A 23,703-nucleotide genomic window follows, 5' to 3' on the forward strand; every position below is an offset into this window, starting at 1 on the left:
CTATTTTACCTTCTTCATCTTTGCTCTGTTAACATTCCCTGCTGAGAAGGACAGACTGGAAGCACAGTAGGGATCTTTGCCTTTTAAGTTGCTCTTTGCTTTTCAGAGGGCTGCATGCTGGAAGAGCCAGTGTATTTGTCCAGTGTTTTGCTCGATATGAGAGGAACATGACTATTTAAGAAAGGCAGGAAACTATTATTTGGTAATTTTAAGGTACATTTCAATTGCAAGTCCTGAAAGAGCAGACAGAAGTTTAAATATATGTCTTGAGATACATGCATACAAATCAGCTCAGCTTTTGTGCTCTTTGTCTTTGGTCAGGCAATTCTGAAACAATCTGGAGTAAAGGTGTAAAAGGATAATTCTGAGTTAAATTTGCCACAGCTATGAATTCATGGATCATGTTGATCCAAAGGGTTTCACCAAAACTCTTTCTGTCCTCTTTTCTAAATAGCATATATAACAGCTACTGTGGTAGAGTCAAACTATAGCATGTTTTATAAGCAGGGCTAGATTTTCTTCTAACGCACGCTTGTGACCCTTTGTCAAAGTCAAATGATAAATGCTTTACATGCTAATTTTCTCTGCCAGGTAATTTAGCTTCCATCCACTGTTTTTTCCAGCAAGATGAACCCCAAATGTTATGGCGATTTCTGTCCTTTAGGCATATTTTTCTTTAGAAAGTTAGTATATTGATAGAGGGTAATAGAGGGACAGAATTTCCTATCATTTTATGCTGGTATGATCCAGTGTTAATTTACCTAATTCATCTACTTCAGTATATTGTTATACGGAGTATTACCATCAGTTTTTTCTCTCGGTTGCAAGAAATTCACCAGATTAATGAGTGATGTCACTGTGGGTCCAGCTTCGGTGAGATTTGGATGAAGCTTATTGTTTTCCTGCTCTTTCTGTCATTGCAGTACCAGACAACTGAAATAACTGTTCCAAATATCAGTGTCTTTGGATACTTTGCATTTCTGTTCTGAGAAAATATCCAAGCAAATATGAATATAACAAAAGTAAATTCTCTCTCTCTGAATTCAGAATGACTATTTAACTAGCTTTAATATTTTGATACCCAATACTAAGTTTCACCCGCTGTCCCCTTTTCTTTGCATACAGGTGATGGCTTAAGAAGGTTAGAAAGTTTGTTGGAATTGGAAAAAGAGAATAAAATAACATGTTTGAAAAAGCCTCTACTAGATTAGGAAGTTCTGAAGGACTTTTGTGTTCTGTTTTTCATGTTGACGGTGTTTGTAAGTTTGCCCATAACCTCAGTGCTGAAATGGACTCTTAATCTGTTTCCAGTTTTAGCTTTGTCTGATCCCCACTTCCCGCTTCCTCATCCTCTACAGTGCTCACAGTTTATCCACTCTTAAGCTGGCTGTCTAGGTTGCAGTTCTGTGCTTGTGAGAATCATTATGTGTGTGTTTTATGGGTGTTTCTGCTTTGGGAACTGTGGCAGTAGCTGATAAAACTGTTTCTAAACATCAGTTTTGGAACACAACACTTTTTTTACTTCATGGGTTCACAGCACACAAACTGAAGTATGAAGTGATCTTACATGCAGATTTCCAATTAGCTACCTTTTAACTTTCCCTTGAAAGTTTTAGTAAATTGATTTCAGCCTGGTTGTCTTTCTCTGTGAAACTGGAAAAACCAATTGTGCAGCTTATGCTGTCTGCCCTTCTCCACTTTCTGCGTCTTCTTATCAGTGTCATCTGTCCAACAAGTGTTCATGTCTCATTCATTCCCCAGGATCAGGGCCCACTGCTGGGTTACCGCTTCTTTGGGTTGCTCAGGTCAGAGAAGAGGCACTTTTGCTCTATTAGTTCCAAGCCAACTAGTTCAGATACCAGAAACACTTCAGTGGCCTTAGAGTAGATGTTCTCCAGACTGTTTTTCCCTTGTTTAGGCCTATTGCAGGCATCCAGCTGTTTCACCCCATTATTGTACTCTTCCTTGGTGAAAAACAGATGCTTGTTATATTTCTGTGGCCCTCTGTGTTAAAATATTGTGCTGCCAACTGCAGAGGTATTTGTAGTGTGTGCTTGAACTCATAAAAATGCCACAAAATCATTAACAGCTTCAACTGAAGAGAAGGAATTAATGTTTTCTTTTGGCTTGCACCAATGTAACAGAAAGGATAGTTCAGATGTTTACAGGAATGTGTACCTTATGTGACAGAGACAGAAAAAAAGATTAGAATAGTCCATGCAAATCTAAACCTTAATTTGTTTTGTTTTGCCTTAGCTTGTGGCCGTGGGTTCTACAAATCTTCCTCACAAGATCTGCAGTGCTCCCGCTGCCCTACTCACAGCTTCTCTGACAAGGAAGGATCTTCAAGATGCGATTGTGAAGATAGCTATTATAGAGCACCTTCTGATCCACCATATGTCGCATGCACAAGTGAGTCAGTCATGAATTTAATAGTAAAGGACGTTGCTTAACCAACCAGGTGCAGCCACTTACAGCTAGTAGTTTCAGCTGTTTTTTCCGATATTTGAAAAGTACATTTACAACTAAAAGAAATTGAAAGGCACTGGGGGAAAAAATGTTGACAGTGAATATAGAATCAGCACAAATATAACTTTCGTGTTTGCTTGATATAACATTGGAAAGCATTGCATGTTGGGTAAGTGTGTAAGTCATTGTGATAGACAGAATACAGGCATAATTTTCCCATGGCTGTAAAATTGTTGTAGACAATGTGCTTTATGTGATATAATATCAAAAAGAGCAACATGAAAAATAAAAAGTAACCTGTGCAGGATCTCAGCTTTGACTGAACTGTAATTGGATCTGGCTTAACCTTCTAACTGGAAATAGCCTAGCCTACACAGATTGGGGGTTCAAATAGTGGAAGTCTCCTAAATCCAAAGCAACACTAAATATCTCTGTAAATCTTATCAGAACTGATAACAAAAGACTAGATGCAGTTGGTGCAGTATGTTTAGAAGAGAAGAACAAATCCCATACTTGGGAAACCTAGAACAGACAACCTTTAAGGTACATTAACCAATCCTTTTAATTGCACAGAAGATAAATGGCTGAAGTCAGTTGCAGTAAGTACACAGACAATTGTTATTCTGATGCCTTAGTGGAAAATAAATAAAGCTCTTGCCAAGTGAATTCAAAGGAGCTTTTATACAGCTTGTAGTAAAAAACAATGAAATGTTTATTTGAAGAAAAATGCTTCAAGTATTTTCTGTCTCAGTAATTAAAATGCTAGCTATACATCTGACCATGGTTCTGTGCAATTACCCTGAACTTTTTTGTGTGTTACATAGGACCCCCATCCGCACCACAAAACCTCATTTTCAATATCAACCAGACTACTGTGAGTTTGGAGTGGAGTCCTCCTGCTGACAACGGGGGAAGAAATGATGTGACCTACCGCATTTTGTGCAAGAGGTGCAGCTGGGAGCAGGGCGAATGTGTTCCCTGTGGGAGTAACATTGGATACATGCCCCAGCAAACTGGATTAGTAGATAACTATGTCACTGTCATGGACCTGCTAGCTCATGCTAACTACACGTTTGAAGTTGAAGCTGTGAATGGGGTTTCTGACTTGAGTCATTCCCAGAGGCTTTTTGCAGCTGTCAGTGTTACCACTGGTCAAGCAGGTAAGCTTTCATCCCTTATGAATCTCAACACTGTGAGACTGAGAGAAATTGGGAACATGCAAACTACAGATGCAGTAAATCAGGAGCATGTTTGGTGTGTTCTGGCTCATTAATCTTTTCACCTTGCCAACTAGTTAATGTGAGCTTATGCTGTTTCATGATAACCTGTCTTGCTTCTTGGCCTCAAGATTGGTTTCAGAAAGCATTTGTGAGTCTTAAAGAAGACATACAGCTTCATTATTGAATAATATTCTTAAATGTGCAACTTTTTTTTTTCCTTATGTCATTGTAGGTCGCTCCCTAGTATTTGAAGATAAAAACCCCTAGTATTTGAAGATAAAAAAAGTAGATGTGGCAGTCCTATGCAGGTTTCATTTCTGACTTTTTTAAACCTGTATGGGAATCCTAGGTCACTGGAAGATGATTTGGATATCTGATGGTCTTTTCAGTGTTCATGTTTTCCCTCAGGATAATGTTTCTAATTTATCTTATATTTCCAGACATTTGATTGTGAGATTCAGTGAGAATGTGATGATTATTCTTTGTTTCTTCTACTTACCATAATCTGACAGGTGAAATGCCAAAGAAAATAAAATCAAACTAGCACATCACCCCAGGGGAAAAAAGGGCTTTAGCTGTCTGCATGCTGAGTGAAAAAGAATTCTCTAATTCAGGTTTCTGAAATGACGAGCTGCTTGTTGACAAAAATTATAGGCCTCTGAATCTACAATAGTGCACTGTGGGCTGTAAGAGATGATAGCAAAAGTAACCTTTTCTACATTGAACAACAGATCTTAAACTGAACAATAATTGCAAGATCTGGCTTCCGAAGCAATGCCTTAAAAAAACACATGAAGTGTATAACTGATGCTGACTGTAAGAACAGCTACCCAGTGTTTTAAAGGATACTTCATACTTACACCTTGGAGGAAATTTTAATGACTGTAATCAACGTATTCTTTTTTAGTGCAGTAGAAATGGTTCCCTACAGTAATGCTTTGAACTGAGGACAACTCACCATGCAGGGGCAAAGAACAAATAGGAAAAACTGTAGTTATTATTCCACCTTAAAGATGGTAGTCTCAAAAAAAAAAAAAAAAAAAAAAAGGACAAGAAATTTACTTCAAAACCTTCTATCCCTCCTTCTAAACCTAGAATGATTTATATAGTTATTAAAGTTAGGCTGGAATATTTTTGGGATATTTAATTTCCCCATAGTGCTTTCCTGGATGCCAAATACACGTTTTACATTATTTTGGAACCATCCCTGTGACTGAAAGGATTGGTCTCTGTGCTCGTTCAGTTCCTGGAGTTTGTGATGAGATTTTGAGCACATAGGACTTACCCTGAAAGTATTTTTACACCACAGATTGTATTATTTTGGCACTTTGATTTTTCATCTTTAAAATAATTCTCTACAATTCTTCAGACATGCACAGGTGGACAGCATTCTGCTCTCTGTAGATGTCTGTGCAGAACTATTGTGGGAGGAAGAGGATTTGGACTTTTTCCTATTTAGCTAAATCAAATTGGCTTTACTTTTATGTGCTTTGATGGTTCAGTGGCACACAGAGTAATGGAAGAGACAGTGCAATTTGGTGGCTAGTATCCCATCTCAGGAAGATGAAAAAGCCTTAATCAGAAACTTGTTGTGTTACCCCCAAGATAATTCATTATAGTTAATTCTCTTGTGTTCTCAGTCATAGATTTATAGGGTTTTTCAGACCAGAAGACATAATATGGTTATCCTGTGTTATCTTCTAAGTAACAAAAGATGTATGATTTTACGAAATGATCCTTAAGTCAAGCCCAGAGCTGCTAGTGAAACTATGGCTTGCGTAGAGACATCTAAACTTGACCTAGTGATTTTCAGTAATGGCAAAACTCACCCTCCTAGACAAGTTTTGTCAGAGCATGTAGCAGGAAGCAGGAGACCTGACTCTGTCCCGTCCCTGCTCTCCAGTTTGCTGTGGGATTATGCAGAGGCGAGCGTTTCCCAGCGCTGCAGAATCTGACACTGTCACCACTGAGAGAAAGGGTACTCATACAGCTGAAGCTTTGTCTGTTTAGCACTTCTGAATATCAGGATTTAAAGGCTTCCAGTTGGACATCTGAAAGGGATATACACCAGAAACAGGCGGGGGGGGGGGGGGGGGGGGGGAGGGGGAAGGGGAATTTAAGCTCTCTTTGATGTAGTTTTCTCTGTCTGTAAAATGAAGGTAACCCTTACCTTTCCTTACCAAGCTCTTCAAGATTTTCTGATTAGAAGTGTCATACAAATGCAGCATTTTTTTCCACCCAAATTACAAAATTAATATTAAAGAAAATACAGTCTTTCAAAACAAATGCATTCACCAAAAGGAAAGACCTCTTTTACTTTTTTTTTTTTTTTTGCAACAGCATGTTTTGAATCCTAATACTGATTTCTTTAGTTTCTCAAGGAGGAAAATATTTTAGGTGGAACAGATTGATGACTATAATTGAACAGAAAGAGACTGGTTGCTCAAAGGAGACTGTTATGCTTCTGTGCTTCTATTTTATTTTACCATGGAGAGAAAGAAAATGTTGGGTTTATTTATAGCCAAGTAAACTAGGATTCATGCAGCTCTCATTTGTTACTGTGTGACTGTTCTGTACTTTTGGCAAAAGTGACTTTTTCTATGCCCATATTGCTTTTTATGTGTGTAAATGTGTCTGACTAAACCTTCTTCACATGTTATTATGCTAGCACAATAGGTGGCTATATGTAATTACTGGGTTCACCATTTGCACAGAGGCTTGCAGTGAGATTTCCCCTTTGTAGTTTTGGTTTAATTGAATTGATCCTTTGTGGCTATATTCACAAAATTCAAATAATTGTGTAATGATAACAGGAAATTATTGATAAAAGAATAGGGCTATGGAATATATGCAGTGTTTCTTCACTCACATATAACAAGCTTCTGATGAGACAAAGAGAGCATGTCGCAGAAAAGAACCAGATGGTTGATAAAAAAACTATTTATGTTTGTGGAAGTAACACAATAAAATGACTGCAAGTGGGTAGGTAGCATTTCACTTTGCTCACGTATATACATGTGACACATCACTATTCATCTATTGTGTTAAAAAGATTTTGTGACTAGGCTATCGGTTGTCATATGGCATATTTTTTATGCTGCAGTCAGGAACCATGAGGCTTTTTGTTTTGCTTTGTTTTGTTTTATGACAAAAGCATGAAAGAACAGAGCCAGAATCAGAGGTAAAAAATTAAGTGCACCACATCCCCCAGGAGTAAACCATCTTGTTTCATATCTTGCCTATCCTGCATCATATAAAGAATACAGCATGTCATACCAGTATTGCAAGCTGATCTTAGGTGAATCCCTGTATCCTTGCAGAATTCAGATTTAAATGTGACTAAGCCTCAGTTACAATAGGTGAACGTACTGAAGAGCTGCAGCTGGCAAATAGCTAACAAACACTACCTTTGCAAGCTTACTGAATGGTTGTTTACCAAATATAAATTTACCACTTCCCTAATAAGACAGTCACCTTCCGGTGGTACCGATAGTTCCTTTTGATCCATCAAATTCCTTTCCAAATTTTACATTTTTTCCATACAACACTCAAAAGGCTAAAGGAAACAGGTGGGTTTTACAGGAGAAGAATATTTGTTAGATGTTGGCATTTATGCACTTTCAAACCTTTAAAAAAATACATGTTTCAATAACAGTTCCATAAATTTTCAGTTGACACTTTTGCAAAGATAGTATGTTTTTTAAACTATCTTTCTACATACTTTCCTCTGGAATTTATCTGAATGGATAATGGACTGGTCTCTGATAAAGGATGATATTCATCCAACATAGCCTGACTGAGAAAACTTGAGATGGGTTGGATGAATCCCAACATTTACCAGGGCTTGAGAAAATTTAACTATCTGTTCTGAGCCAGCACAAGTTGTCTTTATAGTTGTTGGAAAGAAAAATCATATCCAAGGGAACAGTCATCATGTCTTATTACCGTAACCAAACATGACAAACAAAAGTTAAAATTTAAGGCCAATACCTGTTCCTAAATGTAGTCTCTGCTCTTATGTGGGGAGCATTTGCTAATGCTCACTGCTTCTTCACAGCAAGAGGAAGGTGCCCCACAGCGCTCTTAGGTCATGCTGCAGCTTCAGATTCCCTTAATACTGACAACTTGAAGTGGTTAAAAAACCCTGATTCAGTTCCGTAATTGAGGTTTACTCTTAAAAAATGTTCTTTATTATCAATTTACTTTGTATATGTTGATTTGCTTTTCGTTTTTTTTATGTCTTAGAGTTCAATTTTCAGACATTTCCTACAAAAAAAAACCTCCCAAAATTCTAAGTTTTCAAAAAAAAATGAACTTCACTTTTCATAGTTTCATTATCCTAGCAACTTGAACAGAAAAAACCATTACACTCTATAAAATCATGACTATTAGCAGCACTGTTGATTTACACAGCAAGAAGAAATGATTGACTGCATAAAGGAAACAAGCCATCCGTTATGTAAAGCTGTGTCATGGGTTCTGCCTTTCTTAGGTACTTCTGAAGTCTATCTAAACAGAGGAGACACTCTGCATTCTCTCCTACTCTACCTTCTCTTTTCATTGTTGCTGCTCATCATTTTTCCATTCTTTGCTTCTCTTCGCATTTTCCCCAGCTCCCAATTATCTCTCTTCATTTTTTAAAGTCGTAAGTTTCATAGTCTCTGCACTATTGACCATCTATTTGTCTCCTGTTCCCTGTCAGTCTCACTTAAGCCTGACTTTTCTTCAGCAAGGAGCTGTTCCCCAGCAGAGGTAGCAATCACGAAGATTTATGCCTGTGGCTTTCGCAGTTGCTTTGACCTCACCGTTCTAGTTCTATTCTCATTTCTCTCCTTTCCCCAGACCATTCTGGTGTCTTTCCATTCTGTCGGCAAGTTGTTTTAATTTACCTTCATTTATGCCTTCTATCCAATGTTCACTTCTGGAGATACATGACATCTTATTAAAAATAGCTTCAGTGTTCAACTTAACATTGCTTCTATGTTTTTGCATTTCAATGGGATTCCTTTAGCTTCAGGTTTCATTTTATGTTTCTTGCTAGTTACTTTACGTTTTTGAGTTATGATTCGTCATCTAGCCTTCAACTGTAGATCAGCTTTTCCACATTGATATGGCTACATCATCTGTATATATATTTAAAAACAATGCTTCATGTAAAAAGAATTCCAATTGTAAAAATAATGTTTTTCTTTTTACCAAAAGTCTTCCACTAATTAAGGTGGGATAATTATTTTATATATAAACTAATTTCAAAGCTAATATTCCCAAACCATTTTCATTTAGCTGTGGTTTTTGGAAACATATACGTTATGATGATTGTAGTTGCGGTTACAGTTTTCCTTAGTTTATTTAATTGGAGCTACAAAGATGTTAGTGCTTATTCTTAACCATATTTAAGATGTGTTTTAATCGGTTTTAACTTTTTTCTAAACCAACAGGAAGACAGCATAGTTCTATAAGTATTCTGCACTCCATGGCCACTAACTGAAAAGGGTAAACTAGAGTAGAAATTAACTACATGTGGTAGTTATTATTCTTCTAGTTTTTTATGTGTCTTTTCAGTACATTTTAAAAATGGACTGGGTCATTTCTGTGGAGCTAAGACGGCCTATTGATCTGCAGTCGTATTACCCTGGACTAGTATCACAGATATTTTGACAGGAGCTGGTAACTGAATTTATGCCTGAATTTAACTGGTGGATAAAAACTTGATAAGAATTCTCGTCTCTGTATAGCAAATACCATCAGATCAGGGAAAGTAGTTTGTTCATTCACTGATGGTATCAGGTCATATTTAATGTAGTGAAATCCACAAGGTTATAGAGATACTGTAGAGTTGCTAGGTTGGGGCATTATTGTAAGATTGGTAATTTTTTATTTTTTTTTTATTTTCACAAAGAAGAAATCACCTATACAGGATATAATATGGTATAGCATATATGATATTTGACAGTTTTGAGAATATTTTATATACATAAGCAGAATATATATGTATAAATTTGAAATGACAAGCAATATGTTTTATAAGAAAACTTATCACAGAATAACGAATTGATAGTAATTATTTTTTTCTAACATTAAGTTCTAATATGTTCTAATATTTTTCACTGAAAGATAAGAGAGAAAGCAAGAAAGCATATGTTAGCTGTGTTGCTTAGGGTCTGATCCTGCACCGCTGAAGTCAGTGGAAGTTTTGTCATTGACTTCAATAGGAGCAGGATTTGAACCTTATGCTCGATCAGAACACACAGGAACCAAAGCAATGGGCACTCTGTCATCCTGAAAGGAAACTTTAACTTTATATCATGTTTTGATTCTGACTCTAGCAGGTTTTTGCACATCAGTTTGTGGCTGAATATCATTTGAGTTCAGGAGGTTTTTTTAGTATACTGAAGATATGATTTTTTTTTCCCAAATGGGTGTCAGAACTCTTCTCTGTCCAGTTTACCATAAAAGCTTTTTAGAAATAGAAGTAATCATTTTTTGTTAAGAAACTAAGTAAGTTTTTCTAGTAGAGACTATGTGACTTTTACAATATTTAGAAATAAAAATAGTTGGAAGCTACACTCTAGTGTAGCTACACAAAGACAAAGTAAACCTTCAGCTTGATAGAACCAAAGCTCTGCATTAGAAATAGTCAGATTAAGCTTCTATGTATGTTAAAAGTTTGGTAGCAACCTTCTAGGAGAAGGATAACAGCCACAGGGGTCTTAACTTTCCCATGCACTGAGCTATTGAAATAGTAGGTTATGTCACCACAGTCAAATGTACACTACTAAAGCATAATTTGACCAGCTATACAATAAATAATTGTGTACTTGAGGAAGAAAATGAGTGATATGAAGTGCAATTTAGCCAAAGAAGGGAGAGATTGGTTTGCTAATGTGACACAAAGGACTAGGAACCACTTTTTTTGTCTAATGTTGCAATCACAGGCCAGACATCTCCTCGGTGTTCATGAGTTACACCAATTGTCTTCTTAAAAGTAGACATGAAAAACAGATCCTGGCCTTGAAAAGAAAATAAGTATGTTAACATCACTTTTTTTGTGGTCAGTCACAGAAAGGTTTGTGAAATAAAAGAGCTTTACTTGTGACACCTGCTGGGTGGGATTTTAGCCACTCATTAGCTCATTGTTATTTGTCTGCTATATTGGCCACAGGTATCATTCTTTTACCAAAATAATGTCGTGACGATGATTATGAAATGTGGGAAAATATTTGCCCCAATACTTCAGAATTTCCGTAGGAAATCATTTTAGGTGAAACACTGTCACGTCTATGTTGAGACCTAGGTGTAAAAGAGAAAAAGAGCCAGTAAACTGGCAAAAAGAAAAGCCTGTTCTGATTCTGTCATAAAATGTCTCAATGATATCTTTCATTTGTTTGTCTGAGCTTCTTGTTTCTTATTTGTAGCTAGTAACAACACATAGCTGGCCTCATAAAAGCACAAGGAAGATTTGGGCTTCAGTATTTATGAAATAGATTTGAACTCCTTCAATGAACGAAACTGTATGTTGATATCAGCAGGACAGAATTATACATAGTGTTTGAATTAATCTAGCCAAAACCCAATGTGCTAGTGAGTTTTGAGATCTTACTTTAGTACAGTGTAATTTATTATTAAGGTGTTTCATTTCTTTGTTATTTTGCCTAGAAAAAACAAAATTCAAAGAAAAAAAACATAACATAATATTCATAGCAAAATAAGACATAAGCAGTTTTGTCCCTGAATTTCCTAATATTTGATGGTTTGTTTCAGACCTTTTGAAGACTGAAGTACCGTTGTCATTAGAACAAACAATATCTTCTAAGTGGACAGATGTTTTTTTGATGAGAAACAAGCATCACTACTGAAAGGCACGATTGCAAGTGCATAAGCGCCACCAAATGTGAAATCCTAATAGAGATTGTATGTAGTAAATTTAAAAATTCTTTAACTGTAACATCTCTATAGTGAAGCATTTGATGACAGCATGGCCTGGAGCCAGCCTACTGTAATGACTCCTGTGGAAATATTTACAAGAGAGAAGATAGTTTATACAGGGAGAGCCAAGGAAGTTTCTCCATTAAGCTTAAATGATAGAGTAGCTAAACATGCAACTTCTAGATGGGCTAGATTGAATCATAGAAACATACATTGAAAAAGACCTCTAAGATCATCAAGTCCAGCCATCCACCCAACACCACTATGCCTACTAAACTATATCCCAAAATGCCACATCTACACATTTTTTGAACACCTCCAGGGATGTTCACTCCACCACTTCCCTGGGCAGCCTGTTCCAATGACCACTCTTTCAATAAAGAAATTTTTCCTAATATGTAATCTAAACCTCCCCTGAAGCAGCTTGAGGCCATTGCCTCTTGTTCTATCACTAGCTACCTGAGAGATGAGACCAACACCTGCCTCACTACAACCTTCTTTCAGATAGTTGTTGAGAGCAATAAGGTCCCCCATCAGCCTCCTCTTCTCCAGACTAAACAACCCCAGTTTCTTCAGTCGATCCTCATAAGACTTGTTCTCTAGACCTGTTTAGTAGCTGGAAGACCACTGTGGTGAGTCTATCACAGCTAGTGTAGTTAGTGTGCCAAAAATGCATGGCAGGAAGGGATGAAGAATGTCTTGAATCAAGAGCTTTCATAAAGCAAGGTTCAAGTCCATCATTTAGCGATGAAGTTTAATCTCACAATTTACTGTCTAGAAAGAGGTACCATGTAGATTTGTCCAGCATTTTAAGACAGTGTATTTCCGGTTTGCTTTGTGTATGTATTCTCTTTAAAAATAGAGTCAGAGGTTCTGCTGCTGCTCTTTTGGAACAAATCATAGTTTATTCAGTTACTTAGCTTTTATTTGTTGCATGTGCCAGCAACCTGCTTTTTTAGAAGGAAGAAAGGAATTTTGGCTAAATGGACCTTCGGGTGAAAAATACAGATCTTCCCCTTCTGACCTATAGCCTTCTGGCAATTTAGGAAGTATTTATCGCCCAAGAATTAATGGTTCACTTCTGGCAGGTAAAGGTGAAGATAGCTGAGGTAGGTTGGAAAGTCAGGACAAAATAAAGGGCTGTGAAGACCTGGGCTTGATCTTTCTGATGCTGCTGGGATAACAAGAACAGGAGACATTCTCCTTAACAGTGGTAGCCATTGCTGACTTCCCTACTACGACAGCTCCATGCATGGCAGCATGTTTTTCAGGTGTTGGAATAGCCTGGGTAATTAATAACTCTGGACAATTTTTGCCATTTCTGACATATTGCTGCCTTATGTAATTTCTTCTGCTTTGCACGTCATAGAATCAGCCCAAACTCCACAGGGCATATTCCTAATTGAACAGCTACATCTACTGCTATTTTGTGTATGAAATTTTTGTACAGTTTGGCATTTCTGTAGTCTTTCCCCGTTATAGTCAAAATATATCATTGGATCTATTTCTAGAGGAAATTCTCTGGGCAATTTACTGAGGAAGCCATGGTTGAAGGCTGCAAATTGAGAACAATAAAAGTGTTATCCTGAGTTCAATAGTTAATGTTAAGATAGGAGATGCTGATTATCTTTTTCTTTGCTTCGTTAGTGATGAATAGAAGCAAATTTGATGCAGACAGCAATCTGGTGGAATGATGCAGAGCTATCTATGAAAACATCTGTACTAATCCACCAATGCAGTAAATTACAGCTACAAGCAAAAGACATTGATCCAAGAGGATCATTAACAGCTTTAACCAACTGATCCAAGTAATAGGGTAAATGAGAGAACATTATGAAGATCTGATTTTTGCAGCTGTCAACCACAATTGCTAAAACATGGTTACCGCTTTCTCTCAATTTCAACCATTTTATGACTTAAGTGTAGTATATTCTATTGTGGGCAGTCAACAAGGATCAATTAAGTGGCAAAATGCACAGGAAAAAATTACCCAGCTGTCATGCACTCCATTTGCCAGGAGGTCAGTCACAAAGGGAGAGATAATTGCTGCAAGCCAGCAAAATTAATCGGGGATAAGCCAGAAAGGATGATGTATGTTCTGTGACAACGTACGTGACAGAGATGTACGCGTAAACCTGTAGATGCTTGCCTTGTGGAGGACACAAGGACAAGAGAAGGAGACCTGTGAAAAACAATTAGCATGACTTCAGAGTGAGCAATTCTTAATTATCCATAACATGTCGACATCAGATAATTAGTGTCCCAATTTTTAACAATATTTGGTCATTAACTACAGTAAAATAGGGAAGATCAAGAACAGAGACATTTGTCTGAGCTAAGTGTTACATAACGGTGTCTGCATGCGAACATAAGTCAGCTAAATCATGCTCATGATAATGACACAGAAATCTTCTTATTGTGGGACTAATAGAAATGTCCCAAATTCAAGCTTATCAAAAGCTACATTTTATGTTTCCTTAAGGTAGTTTGTTTGTGAAAGCAACCCACAAAATAAAGCAGGCTTTAATGACAGCTGTAGTTTAAACTCCCTAACTTACTGCTTTTTCATCTGTACATTTAAATTTTCACAGCAAGCAATAGAAGTCATATGACTCAGAACATTGAAGTATTAATGCTGATTAGGAAAAAATTATTTTTAGCTCAGTTTTCTCAAGATACAAGTGTATATGAACACACAAAATGTGTATCTCTTTGGGCAATTTTCTGTCAGCTTCATTCATAGAATGATAAAATCATAGAATGGTTTGTGTTGCAAGGGAGCATAAAGATCATTTAGTTCCGTCCTCCCCATCATGGGCAAGAGCACCTTCCACTAGACCAGGTTGCTCAAAGCCCCATTCAACCTGGCTTTGAACACTTCTAGGGAGGGGGCAGCCACAGCTTTTCTGGGCAACCTGTTCCAGTGCCTCACCACTCTCATAGTAAAGATTTTCTTTCATATGTCTAATCTAAATCTACCCTCTTTGAGTTTAAAACCATTACCCCTTGTCCTTTCACTACATGACCTTGTAAAAAGTTTCTCTCCAGCTTTCTTGTGGTCCCCCTTCAGGTACTGGAATGCTGTTGTAAGGTCCCCCTGGAGCCTTCTCCAGGCTGAACAACCCCAACTCTCTCAGGCTTTCTTCATAGCAGAGCTGTTCCAGCCCTCTGATCATTTTTGTGGCTCTCCTGTGGACCTGCTCCAACAGATCTATGTCGTTGTTATGTTGGGAGCCCCAGATCTACACACGGTACTCCATGTGGGGTTTCATCAGTGCAGAATAGAGGGCCAGAATCACCTCCCTCGACCTGCTGGCCATGCTGCTTTTGATGCAGCCCAGGATACAGTCGGCTTTCTGGGCTGTGAGCGCACATTGCCGAGTCACATCGAGCTTCTCGTCAACCTACACCCACAAGTCCTTATCCTCAGGGCTGCTCTCAATCTATTCTTCACCCAGCCTGTATTTATGCTTGGGATTGCCCTGACCCATGTGCAGGACCTTGCACTTGGCCTTATTGAACCTCATGAGGACTGCATGGGCCCACCCCTCAAGCCTATCCACATCCCTCTGGATGGTATCCCTTCCCTCCAGCATGTCGACTACACCAGACAGCTTGGTGTCGTCAGCAAACTTGCTGAGGGTGCACTCAATCCCACTGCCCATGTCACTGACAAAGATCTTTGTCCTCTGTCAACAGTTTTTTACCAGTTTTGTCTATGTTTGACAGAGAGGTAGAAATCTTGAACTCCTACATGAAGTCAATAGGCCAATGAAGACCTGAATGGGTTAAATTGTGTATCAGACATAAGAGAATCCATATGCGCAGAAATACAGAAATCTTTAAGAAAAATTATTCACGAACACCTGTTAGTTTTTCTAGTGTTAGTGAAAGAAATCTTAGAATTGCAGACTGGGATGTTTCATATCTTACTTCCATCTTGTTTATGCCATATACAGGCACAGAGAAAGGAAAAGAGACGGAGAGAGGTGCACACAAGTATATGCACACACCTGCATACAGGTAGCTTAATCTGTTTTTAATCTAGCTTTCTTCTAGCCTGTTAGTGTATTAGTTCAGAATTTTTAGGCCAGATCTCAGTTCCTCTGAAGTGAGCTTAATACTCTAGGGATGAGGTCCTGTCACTGTGAGCCTTAGCTTTTCTTTTTCAGAATGACCCTCTTAAACTTCTACCTACATTTCAAAAGCTTGATGTACAGAATTATCCGTTGAATCTGGGGTTACCTCTCACATGTATGTGTTTGCAGCAGCAAACCCTTCAGTTTCTGTATCTTCCATCTCATACCTGCTGATGGATCTCTTTACCATCTCTCCTTTTGACCTTTTCTGTCTGTCATCTAAGCATTTCTCTTTTTTGAGTATCTCATTTTTTTCCATAGCACCCAAGCTCCTCTCAGGCAGTAGTGGCTGAGTCAGCAGGCCAGATTCAGAGCTAGTAAACCCTGCTACTTATGTGGAGAAATGCCATTTACTTCGCTAAAGAATCTATTTAAGTTCATAGAGCCTCTAATCATGGCTGTGAAATAAGGAATTGGATGTTAATACCTCAGAGCCAATACTCTAACGATCTGTCTCTGTGGACCTCCTGTGGAACTGTTCCAAATATTCCCCTGTGTAGCTGAGATCAAAATTTCACCCTTAGTTCTAATTTTTTGTATTGCAGCTTCACTGGTAATGAAGAAGGAAAAGTGTCATTGATCTTTATATTATATAGAGTTAATCACATGAAGCATTTTAGGGCTAAAGATTCTGTTCTCTGATGTTGGCATTAAACATTAGCATCTAAATCTTTGGTGGATATTTACATTGTTGTAGTCAATTAAGAGTGATAGATTTCTTTAGGGAGAGATTTGGAACAGGAACCATATTTAGGAATTGTGTATTGACTCATCCTTAATTACAGAGGAAGTTTTATATTACCTTCCCTATTTAGCCACCTAAATTAACTGCCAAAAGTTGATGACATGAATGCCCTCTTCCTCCCACCACCACATATAGAAATGTTAATTTCTGCCACAAAGTTAACATTAAATATTTACATGTTCTATATGTTTTCAAGAAAATACTTAACAAGCTAGCAAATTTTAAAATAATTTCTTGTTTTCAGGATTTTTAAACTCCTTAAAAATAATTTGCTGGTCCAGTAAGTAATTCATGTTGTTAAGACCCGTAGAAACCTTTCGTTGTTGACTGAATTAACTAAGATGCTTAGTGATGATATGCTTATACAAGTGTGTCTTAAAAATAGGGATATTTCACTTCATTGCAGTTTATAGCATTAATGTTAAAATGTTTAAAAAATGTAAAATACTTATTCTAAGCTTTCTTTTTATTCTAATGCTAGTTAAGAGTCCCCATTAGGAGGGCTGCAGGTTCCCTACAGTTTATCTTGCCCACAATAATGCAGTGATGACCACTCATCAGTGTTATATACTTCTGTGTAAGCAATAAATTAACTCAGCCATGCAGCGGCACAGAACAATTACAAACAGATAACCTTCAATGAGTAATACATAAGGAAAGTGAACTCCTTCACCATCCTGCTGGGAGCTGTTTCTCAACCTTTGCCCTAGCAGGTACCCCAGGCTCTCAGACTATTATCACATTCATGATGCTTTGGAGAGTAATTTCTAGATGCCAAAGAGGAAACTTTCACACCTCTGCTGACTACAGCAGGGGTAAAGAAAGGAGGTGATCTCTCAGGCAGACAAGTCTCATCCCATTTAGCAATCTATAGATCTAAATCAATAGCTCGAACTCCACTTGGACACTAGCAAACGGACAGTGAGACTCCAAAGAAGCTAATATGTGTTTCCTGTCTAAGAATGCTGTCCCTACATGAAAGGGATCAGGGTCCATCCTCTGTTCCTGGCATGTCAGGGCTCGCGCTTGCAAGGTTAAACTTCTTTGTCTCCCAAAACAGCATGGCCACACTGAGATTGCCGCAACTATGCCAAACTAGCTAACCATGCTACCAAATTAATGGTATGGGCAAGCATGCGTTCATACTCCGTCCTCAACTCTACTACAGTTTACTTTACTAGACTGAGATTAATAAGTTTACTGAGCTATAGATTAGGAGGTTTATACAATTTGATTTCTTGGGAAACATTGTAATAGGCTAATCTCAAAGTGATTAAACTATGCACAAAATGAGCTCAACTCCTTTTCTGGGGGAAATGCCACAGTCACCAACTGTGGTCAAACTGGTGACTTAGTACCATGCCTCTTTTTGTCACACAATCGTATAAAATTCTGTGAATATTATATCTATATATATATAATATATATATATAATGGCAGAACTCAGAGGGTTGTCATCAGTGACGCTGAGTCTAGTTGGAGGCTGGTGACAAGTGGTGTCCCTCAGGGGTCAGTACTGGGCCCAGTCTTGTTTAACTTCTTCATCAACGACCTGGATGAAGAGTTAGAATGTACCCTCAGCAAGTTTGCTGACGACACCAAACTGGGAGGTGTGGTAGATACACTAGAAGGCTGTGCTGCCATTCAGCGTGACCTGGATAGGCTGGAAAGCTGGGCAGAGAGGAACCTGATGAGGTTCAACAAGGGCAAGTGTAGGGTCCTGCACCTGGGGAGGAACAACCTCATGCACCAGTACAGGCTTGGGGTGGACCTGCTGGAGAGCAGCTCTGCGGAGAGGGACCTGGGTGTCCTGGTGGACGACAGGTTAACCATGAGCCAGCAGTGTGCCCTGGCTGCCAAGAAAGCCAATGGGATCCTGGGGTGCATCAAGAAGAGTGTGGCCAGCAGGACGAGGGAGGTTCTCCTTCCCCTCTACACTGCCCTGGTGAGGCCTCATCTGGAGTACTGTGTCCAGTTCTGGGCTCCCCAGTTCAAGAAGGATGAAGAGCTACTGGAGAGAGTCCAGCGGAGGGCTACAAGGATGATGAGGGGACTGGAGCATCTCCACTACGAGGAGAGGTTGAGGGAACTGGGCTTGTTCAGCCTGAAGAAGAGAAGGCTGCGAGGGGACCTTATAAATGCCTACAAATATCTGAAGGGTGGGTGTCAGGAGGATGGGGCCAAGCTCTTTTCAGTGGTGCCCAGCGACAGGACAAGGGGCAATGGGCACAAACTGAGGCACAGGAAGTTCCGTCTGAACATGAGGAAGAACTTCTTCCCTCTGAGGGTGACGGAGCACTGGAACAGGCTGCCCAGGGAGGTTGTGGAGTCTCCTTCTCTGGAGATATTCAAGACCCACCTGGACAAGGTGCTGTGCAGCCTGCTGTAGGTGAGCCTGCTTCGGCAGGAGGGTTGGACTAGATGACCCACAGAGGTCCCTTCCAACCCCTACTATTCTGTGATTCTGTAATATAGAATACTCTCTTGGACTGGGAACAGTCACGGCCAGTGTCATAAATTCTGTTTAGAAAAAAAATTATGCTTTCCATTGGGCACACAGAAAGGGCTTCAGTTTGGAGTTTATATTTTAGAAGCTTACATCACTTCTTAGCACTCACTTAAATTTTCATTTCCTGTACTTACTATGAAGCCTAGGGAAGGGGAAAAACCTTCAAAGGATGTGGAAATAAGTTTTCAAGTTATTTCTAAAACATGCAGAGCTGTTGTTTTAAGATGTGGAAAAACCTTAGATATATTTTTGGGACAAGAAATTAAATAAAGGATTTTTAAAAATTATCTTTTTTCATATTTATGCTTAGATTCAAAGTCAGTGGTAAGTTTTCCTTTAACCCTGGTATGCATCTAAGCCCTTGCAAATGGCTATTTACTATTATTAAAGACAAAAAGGGTGGCAAAAATTTGCTTTCTATTTAACTTCTGCTGAACAGTCAGAATTATCCTAATGTCACAAACAAGAGAGTTAGCACACAGAAAAAAAAAACATTGAGAGAAGATGGTAATTATTCAATTATCAATTTTCATACAATTTAATAATCAGATGTTACACCCAGAATAAGGTCGTTTTGAAACCTGCTGTAAAAATCTGGGATCTGAGAAATACTTAACCATGTAAGTAGCTCCATTTTTTCCAAGGAGGGCATAAATACAGATGAAGTTGCATAAGCTAGCTGTAAAAAATGTCTTGATCCTGTTTTTTTTTTCCTACTTTCTGTTGAATGTTTTGAACTTAATCAGTACATCTCAAGGGGAGCTTTGGTGTAAAAGGAGTGCAGTTTGACCCCTGTAGCTGTAGAAAGTAAGAGTCAGTGATCTCCATTAGACTGTGTATCCCGCTGGGTAGTATCAGTTGCCCTTTTGTTATTGTAAGCTCATTCTCTGACTTTTACTGTTTAGATAAATATATTGAAGCTAAAGAGTTAATGACAAATTCAGGAAGTCTTGACTTAATGGTGATGAAGTGAGACACATTTTGTGCCATTCAATGTACACAATTTATAACCCTGTTTGATTACCGCAGCGTGTCCTCCGCCTATAAGGATTGCACCCGGGGGACTAGTCAACTTATTAATTCATCACTTGCCGCCTTTTATGGTTGCAATACCCCTTTATGGCGTACAAGCAGAGAGATCTAGTAATCCGAAGGCTGCCAGCTGACTGGTTCCACTCTAGCTGACCCTTTGTCTGCAGGCACAGTGTTGATAACTTTGCTTGGGGTTCCTTTTTCTCGGAGGCTGCATTACCCTCCTGCCTTTTGTCTTGCGGTGGGAACAAGCAGCCGCAGTTACCGTGACTTCCAGGGAGGAACGGCCTTCCACAAGTTAACCTGTGGCTTTTTTAAAGTGACTTTTGATTTATCTGTCACCTGATCCATCAGCAATGAATAATTTTCATGGAAGGTGCACTTTAATTACCTTCCCATTTGACTAGCATTATCATGCCCTATCTAGGTAATTAATCTCACAAAGTATCCAATTTCAGTCTTTATTGCTGGCAGGCAGGCCTTCTGAATTATATGTGCTTGAATGGGCATTGGGTCTGTTGTTAAACGAAATAGGCCATGAAACAAATTTTGGGTCCCTCTTTTTTTGTCCTTTTTTTTTTTTTAACATATCTGTAAGGATGTTGTGGTCTAGTTGCTTTGGTTGACATAGAAGAGATTTGAACAAAGTAACGCAGGAAAGAGCGCTGCTAGAAAATGGTGGCTGATAAAGAAATAATTAAAATAGCACAGATCATAAAAGTCAATCAGTCTCTGAAGAAATAGTTACTAGGCTGTGAAACTAGGTATGGAAAATAATTTTTTTTGTCTTGAACAATGTATATGTTTTACAGGATGAACGCTGTATGCTGCAGAGTTACTTTGTAGAGCTGGTGCCTTCGTAGGTTAAAGAGTAGTAAGGGCTTTGCATTTAGGGTTTTGCAATTGTATTCAGCTTTGTGTTTCATTGCTCTGTGGGTGAAAGATAGACCATTAAAAATCTACTGTTGAATAAGCAGATTAAATAACATGGTAATAAATTTTTAGGAGAGGTTATTCTTTTTTCTTATGCCTGTCTCATTAAAAATGGTGAAGGGTTAAGTTATTTGGAAAGCTGAACAAAAATACTGTATCAGTGAGTAAAAATAAATAATAACATAGTGACAGTCCTTCATTCAGTTGCCTACACTTTAGACACACTATGTCTATTTTGGAAATTCCTTCATAGTTTTTCTGAAAGCATTTTTTCTTCTCTTGTTTCCTCTCAATTCCCTTCCTATTTCCCAAAGAATAATTTTAACAAATTAAATTTTACGAAGGCTTTGACAGAAACCTCTTACATCAGATACAGCTGAGAATTCTTTGAGAATTTTCACAAGTCCATTTCCTGGAAATAAATTTACTCAGTTTATCACTGAAGCTGATAAGAACGTGTGTATTAAGATTTGTGTTTTGAGTACAGAACAGATTTGGTAGGTTAGAAAAAGCTTTTTAAAAAGAATTAAGATAGTATGAAGATTTGTGGAGGAAGTTATGAAATCTTAAGGTTACAGGATTTTTCATTGTTGTCATCACTTTTAAGTTAGCCAAAGCAGGCTGTTTGATACCCTTAACTAAAAATTCTTGAAATAAGCAGATAGTTTTACAAAGGCACAGTTGAACTCGTAACACTGTTTTTTCTTTGATGTTTGAAGGACTTCTTTAATATCAAAATTTGATTATCTGCCAGGAGATTATTTTCTTATTTAATGGAGGTCCTTTTTTTTTTTTTTTGATCAGAAGTTCTCTATACATAAGAAAATTTAATATAATTTTGGATGATGTTTAGAATAGTTTTAAGGGAAAAAATTTGAAAATATTTAACTGGATAAAAAGTGGAGGCAACTGTGCTTAACCATGTAATTCTCACTTCTGCCACTTTGAACTTCAGAAAATAAGAACAATAAACAGCACGGAGATTGATCCTGGAATGCAGAATCTTTCATCTTTAGGTCACCAATTCAAATTCAGTCAACCCAAGCAGTGACCAAAAATTGTTACCATGTGAAAATTGTTTGTGAACTGTGTGGAATTTAAATTATGACCTCAGTTCATTTTCTTTTTCATAAACATCATCATAAGCAGTGTGTTTGGCAGTCAACCAAAAGAGAAGGTAAGATTAAAGGAGCGTGACCTAGTAAACTTTTCACTCCTGGTCATGATCCCTTCAGGTGAAGGTAGTAGCTGGAGTATTTTAGGTCGCTGGTGTGAATTGTACTTATTCTCTGGATAACTTTTGTAGTTTTTTTTCTTGAAATATCATGTTTTAATTAATTTGAATCTTTAGAGGCAGATACTGACCAGATGTGTTATACTGCCAGTCTCATGGATGCTCCTGCAGCTTGAATTAAATTCCAACCAAAACCATTCGTTGAATATAAAAAGAAAACAATTGACTTCTTTTTCTTTTTAAGCAGCCTTAGCAAATGATAAACTGATCTCTTCAGTTTTGTTCACAGTTTGCCAGGAAACAGCATATTTCGGTACTTACCGAAAGGCTCCCACCATGTATTCAGGTGCCTGTTTTCAGTCACAGGAATACAAAAAGCCTTGAAAAAAACCTGTAAATGACTTTATTAAAGTATGGTCATTTGCAGAGCATGAAGGATTTTTTTGCCAGCTGCTAAGCTGCTGAGCTTTAGCTTTGCTGCTGACTTTGAAGAGAAATGTAGTGTTTGGTTTGAAAAGTATTTGTGTTCCTAAGTTTCACAGCTGATGTTAAAACATGTTACAGGGTGCTTAATTAAGCTTTCTCAAAGTCTGTTGCTTCAACAACTTTCTTTAGAATGGTGACAGAGCAAAAAGATGTAAAAAATAGCCATTTTGAAAGGTCATTTAAGGTACTGTACAGCAGCTCTTGCCTGTTGAGAAGAGAATGGTCTACTGGTTCAGGCACTGGACTGAGGCTCTGGAGATCCATGATAAATTACATAGTCATTCCCATAGGCATCTTGTGTTACTTTGGATAAATGACTTAATCTCTCCATGACGCTGTTCTTCATGAGAAGAATGAGGATAATAGGACTTCCTTGCATCAAAGGAGCATTGTGAAGAAAATTCCATTAGTGACTGTGAGGCGTTTAGGTACCATTTTGCTAGTGGCTATATAAGTACTAAGATAGGTTAAAGTTATCTATCTTCCTGTGGGTTTTTTTATTTTGCTTTTGTTGTTGAAATTTATAATAGAATTAAGCCCCTTTTTTCATGTTAATCTAGAGCTGTTGGTCTCCTTTGTTCAGTAATGGTGAAATTCTTCTTGACTGAAATTCCTGTAAACAGCCCTTAACAAACTTTTTTATCACACTGTATTTTCTCTGAGAACTGTAATGCAAGAGAGATTGTAAACAGGACTAGCCCAGCATTTTAAGAAAGCTTGGGTCTCCTGCACCTCTGTTGGATGCACTGCGTAACTGCCAGTGTGGCATATGAAAGAGAAACAAATCTCGCCAGGAAACTCAAAGTCCTCAGACAGTGAGCAGGTAGCAGGGTTAGTCCTTAAGGATGTTTTAATAATACATTTGCTTATAAAAAAAAAATCCTGATATTGTGACCTTTCTGAAATAGTTTGTTCTTGCTGGAACTTTGCTTTTAATCACTAATCATTATGAGATTTTTTTGGCAACCTAACCCTTGCGAATCTTTCTGCAGTGCTCTAAGTAAGTCTCC

General features: G+C 38.1%; 1 protein-coding gene across 6 annotated transcripts in view; it reads left to right on the top strand.

Annotated features, from left to right (window-relative positions):
• Window positions 1-23,703, top strand: part of EPHA7 (EPH receptor A7) — a 175,342-nt gene that overhangs the window by 53,485 nt on the left and 98,154 nt on the right. For all 6 annotated transcript variants that reach the window (XM_075414351.1, XM_009933318.2, XM_075414352.1 and 3 more), the window contains exons 4-5: window positions 2,257-2,412; window positions 3,294-3,629. In XM_075414351.1, the coding sequence (XP_075270466.1) occupies window positions 2,257-2,412; window positions 3,294-3,629 (492 nt within the window). The remainder of the gene's footprint in view (window positions 1-2,256; window positions 2,413-3,293; window positions 3,630-23,703) is intronic.

The sequence above is a fragment of the Opisthocomus hoazin genome, chromosome 2 (genome assembly GCF_030867145.1).
Source record: "Opisthocomus hoazin isolate bOpiHoa1 chromosome 2, bOpiHoa1.hap1, whole genome shotgun sequence".
In the NCBI taxonomy this organism is placed as follows: domain Eukaryota; kingdom Metazoa; phylum Chordata; class Aves; order Opisthocomiformes; family Opisthocomidae; genus Opisthocomus; species Opisthocomus hoazin.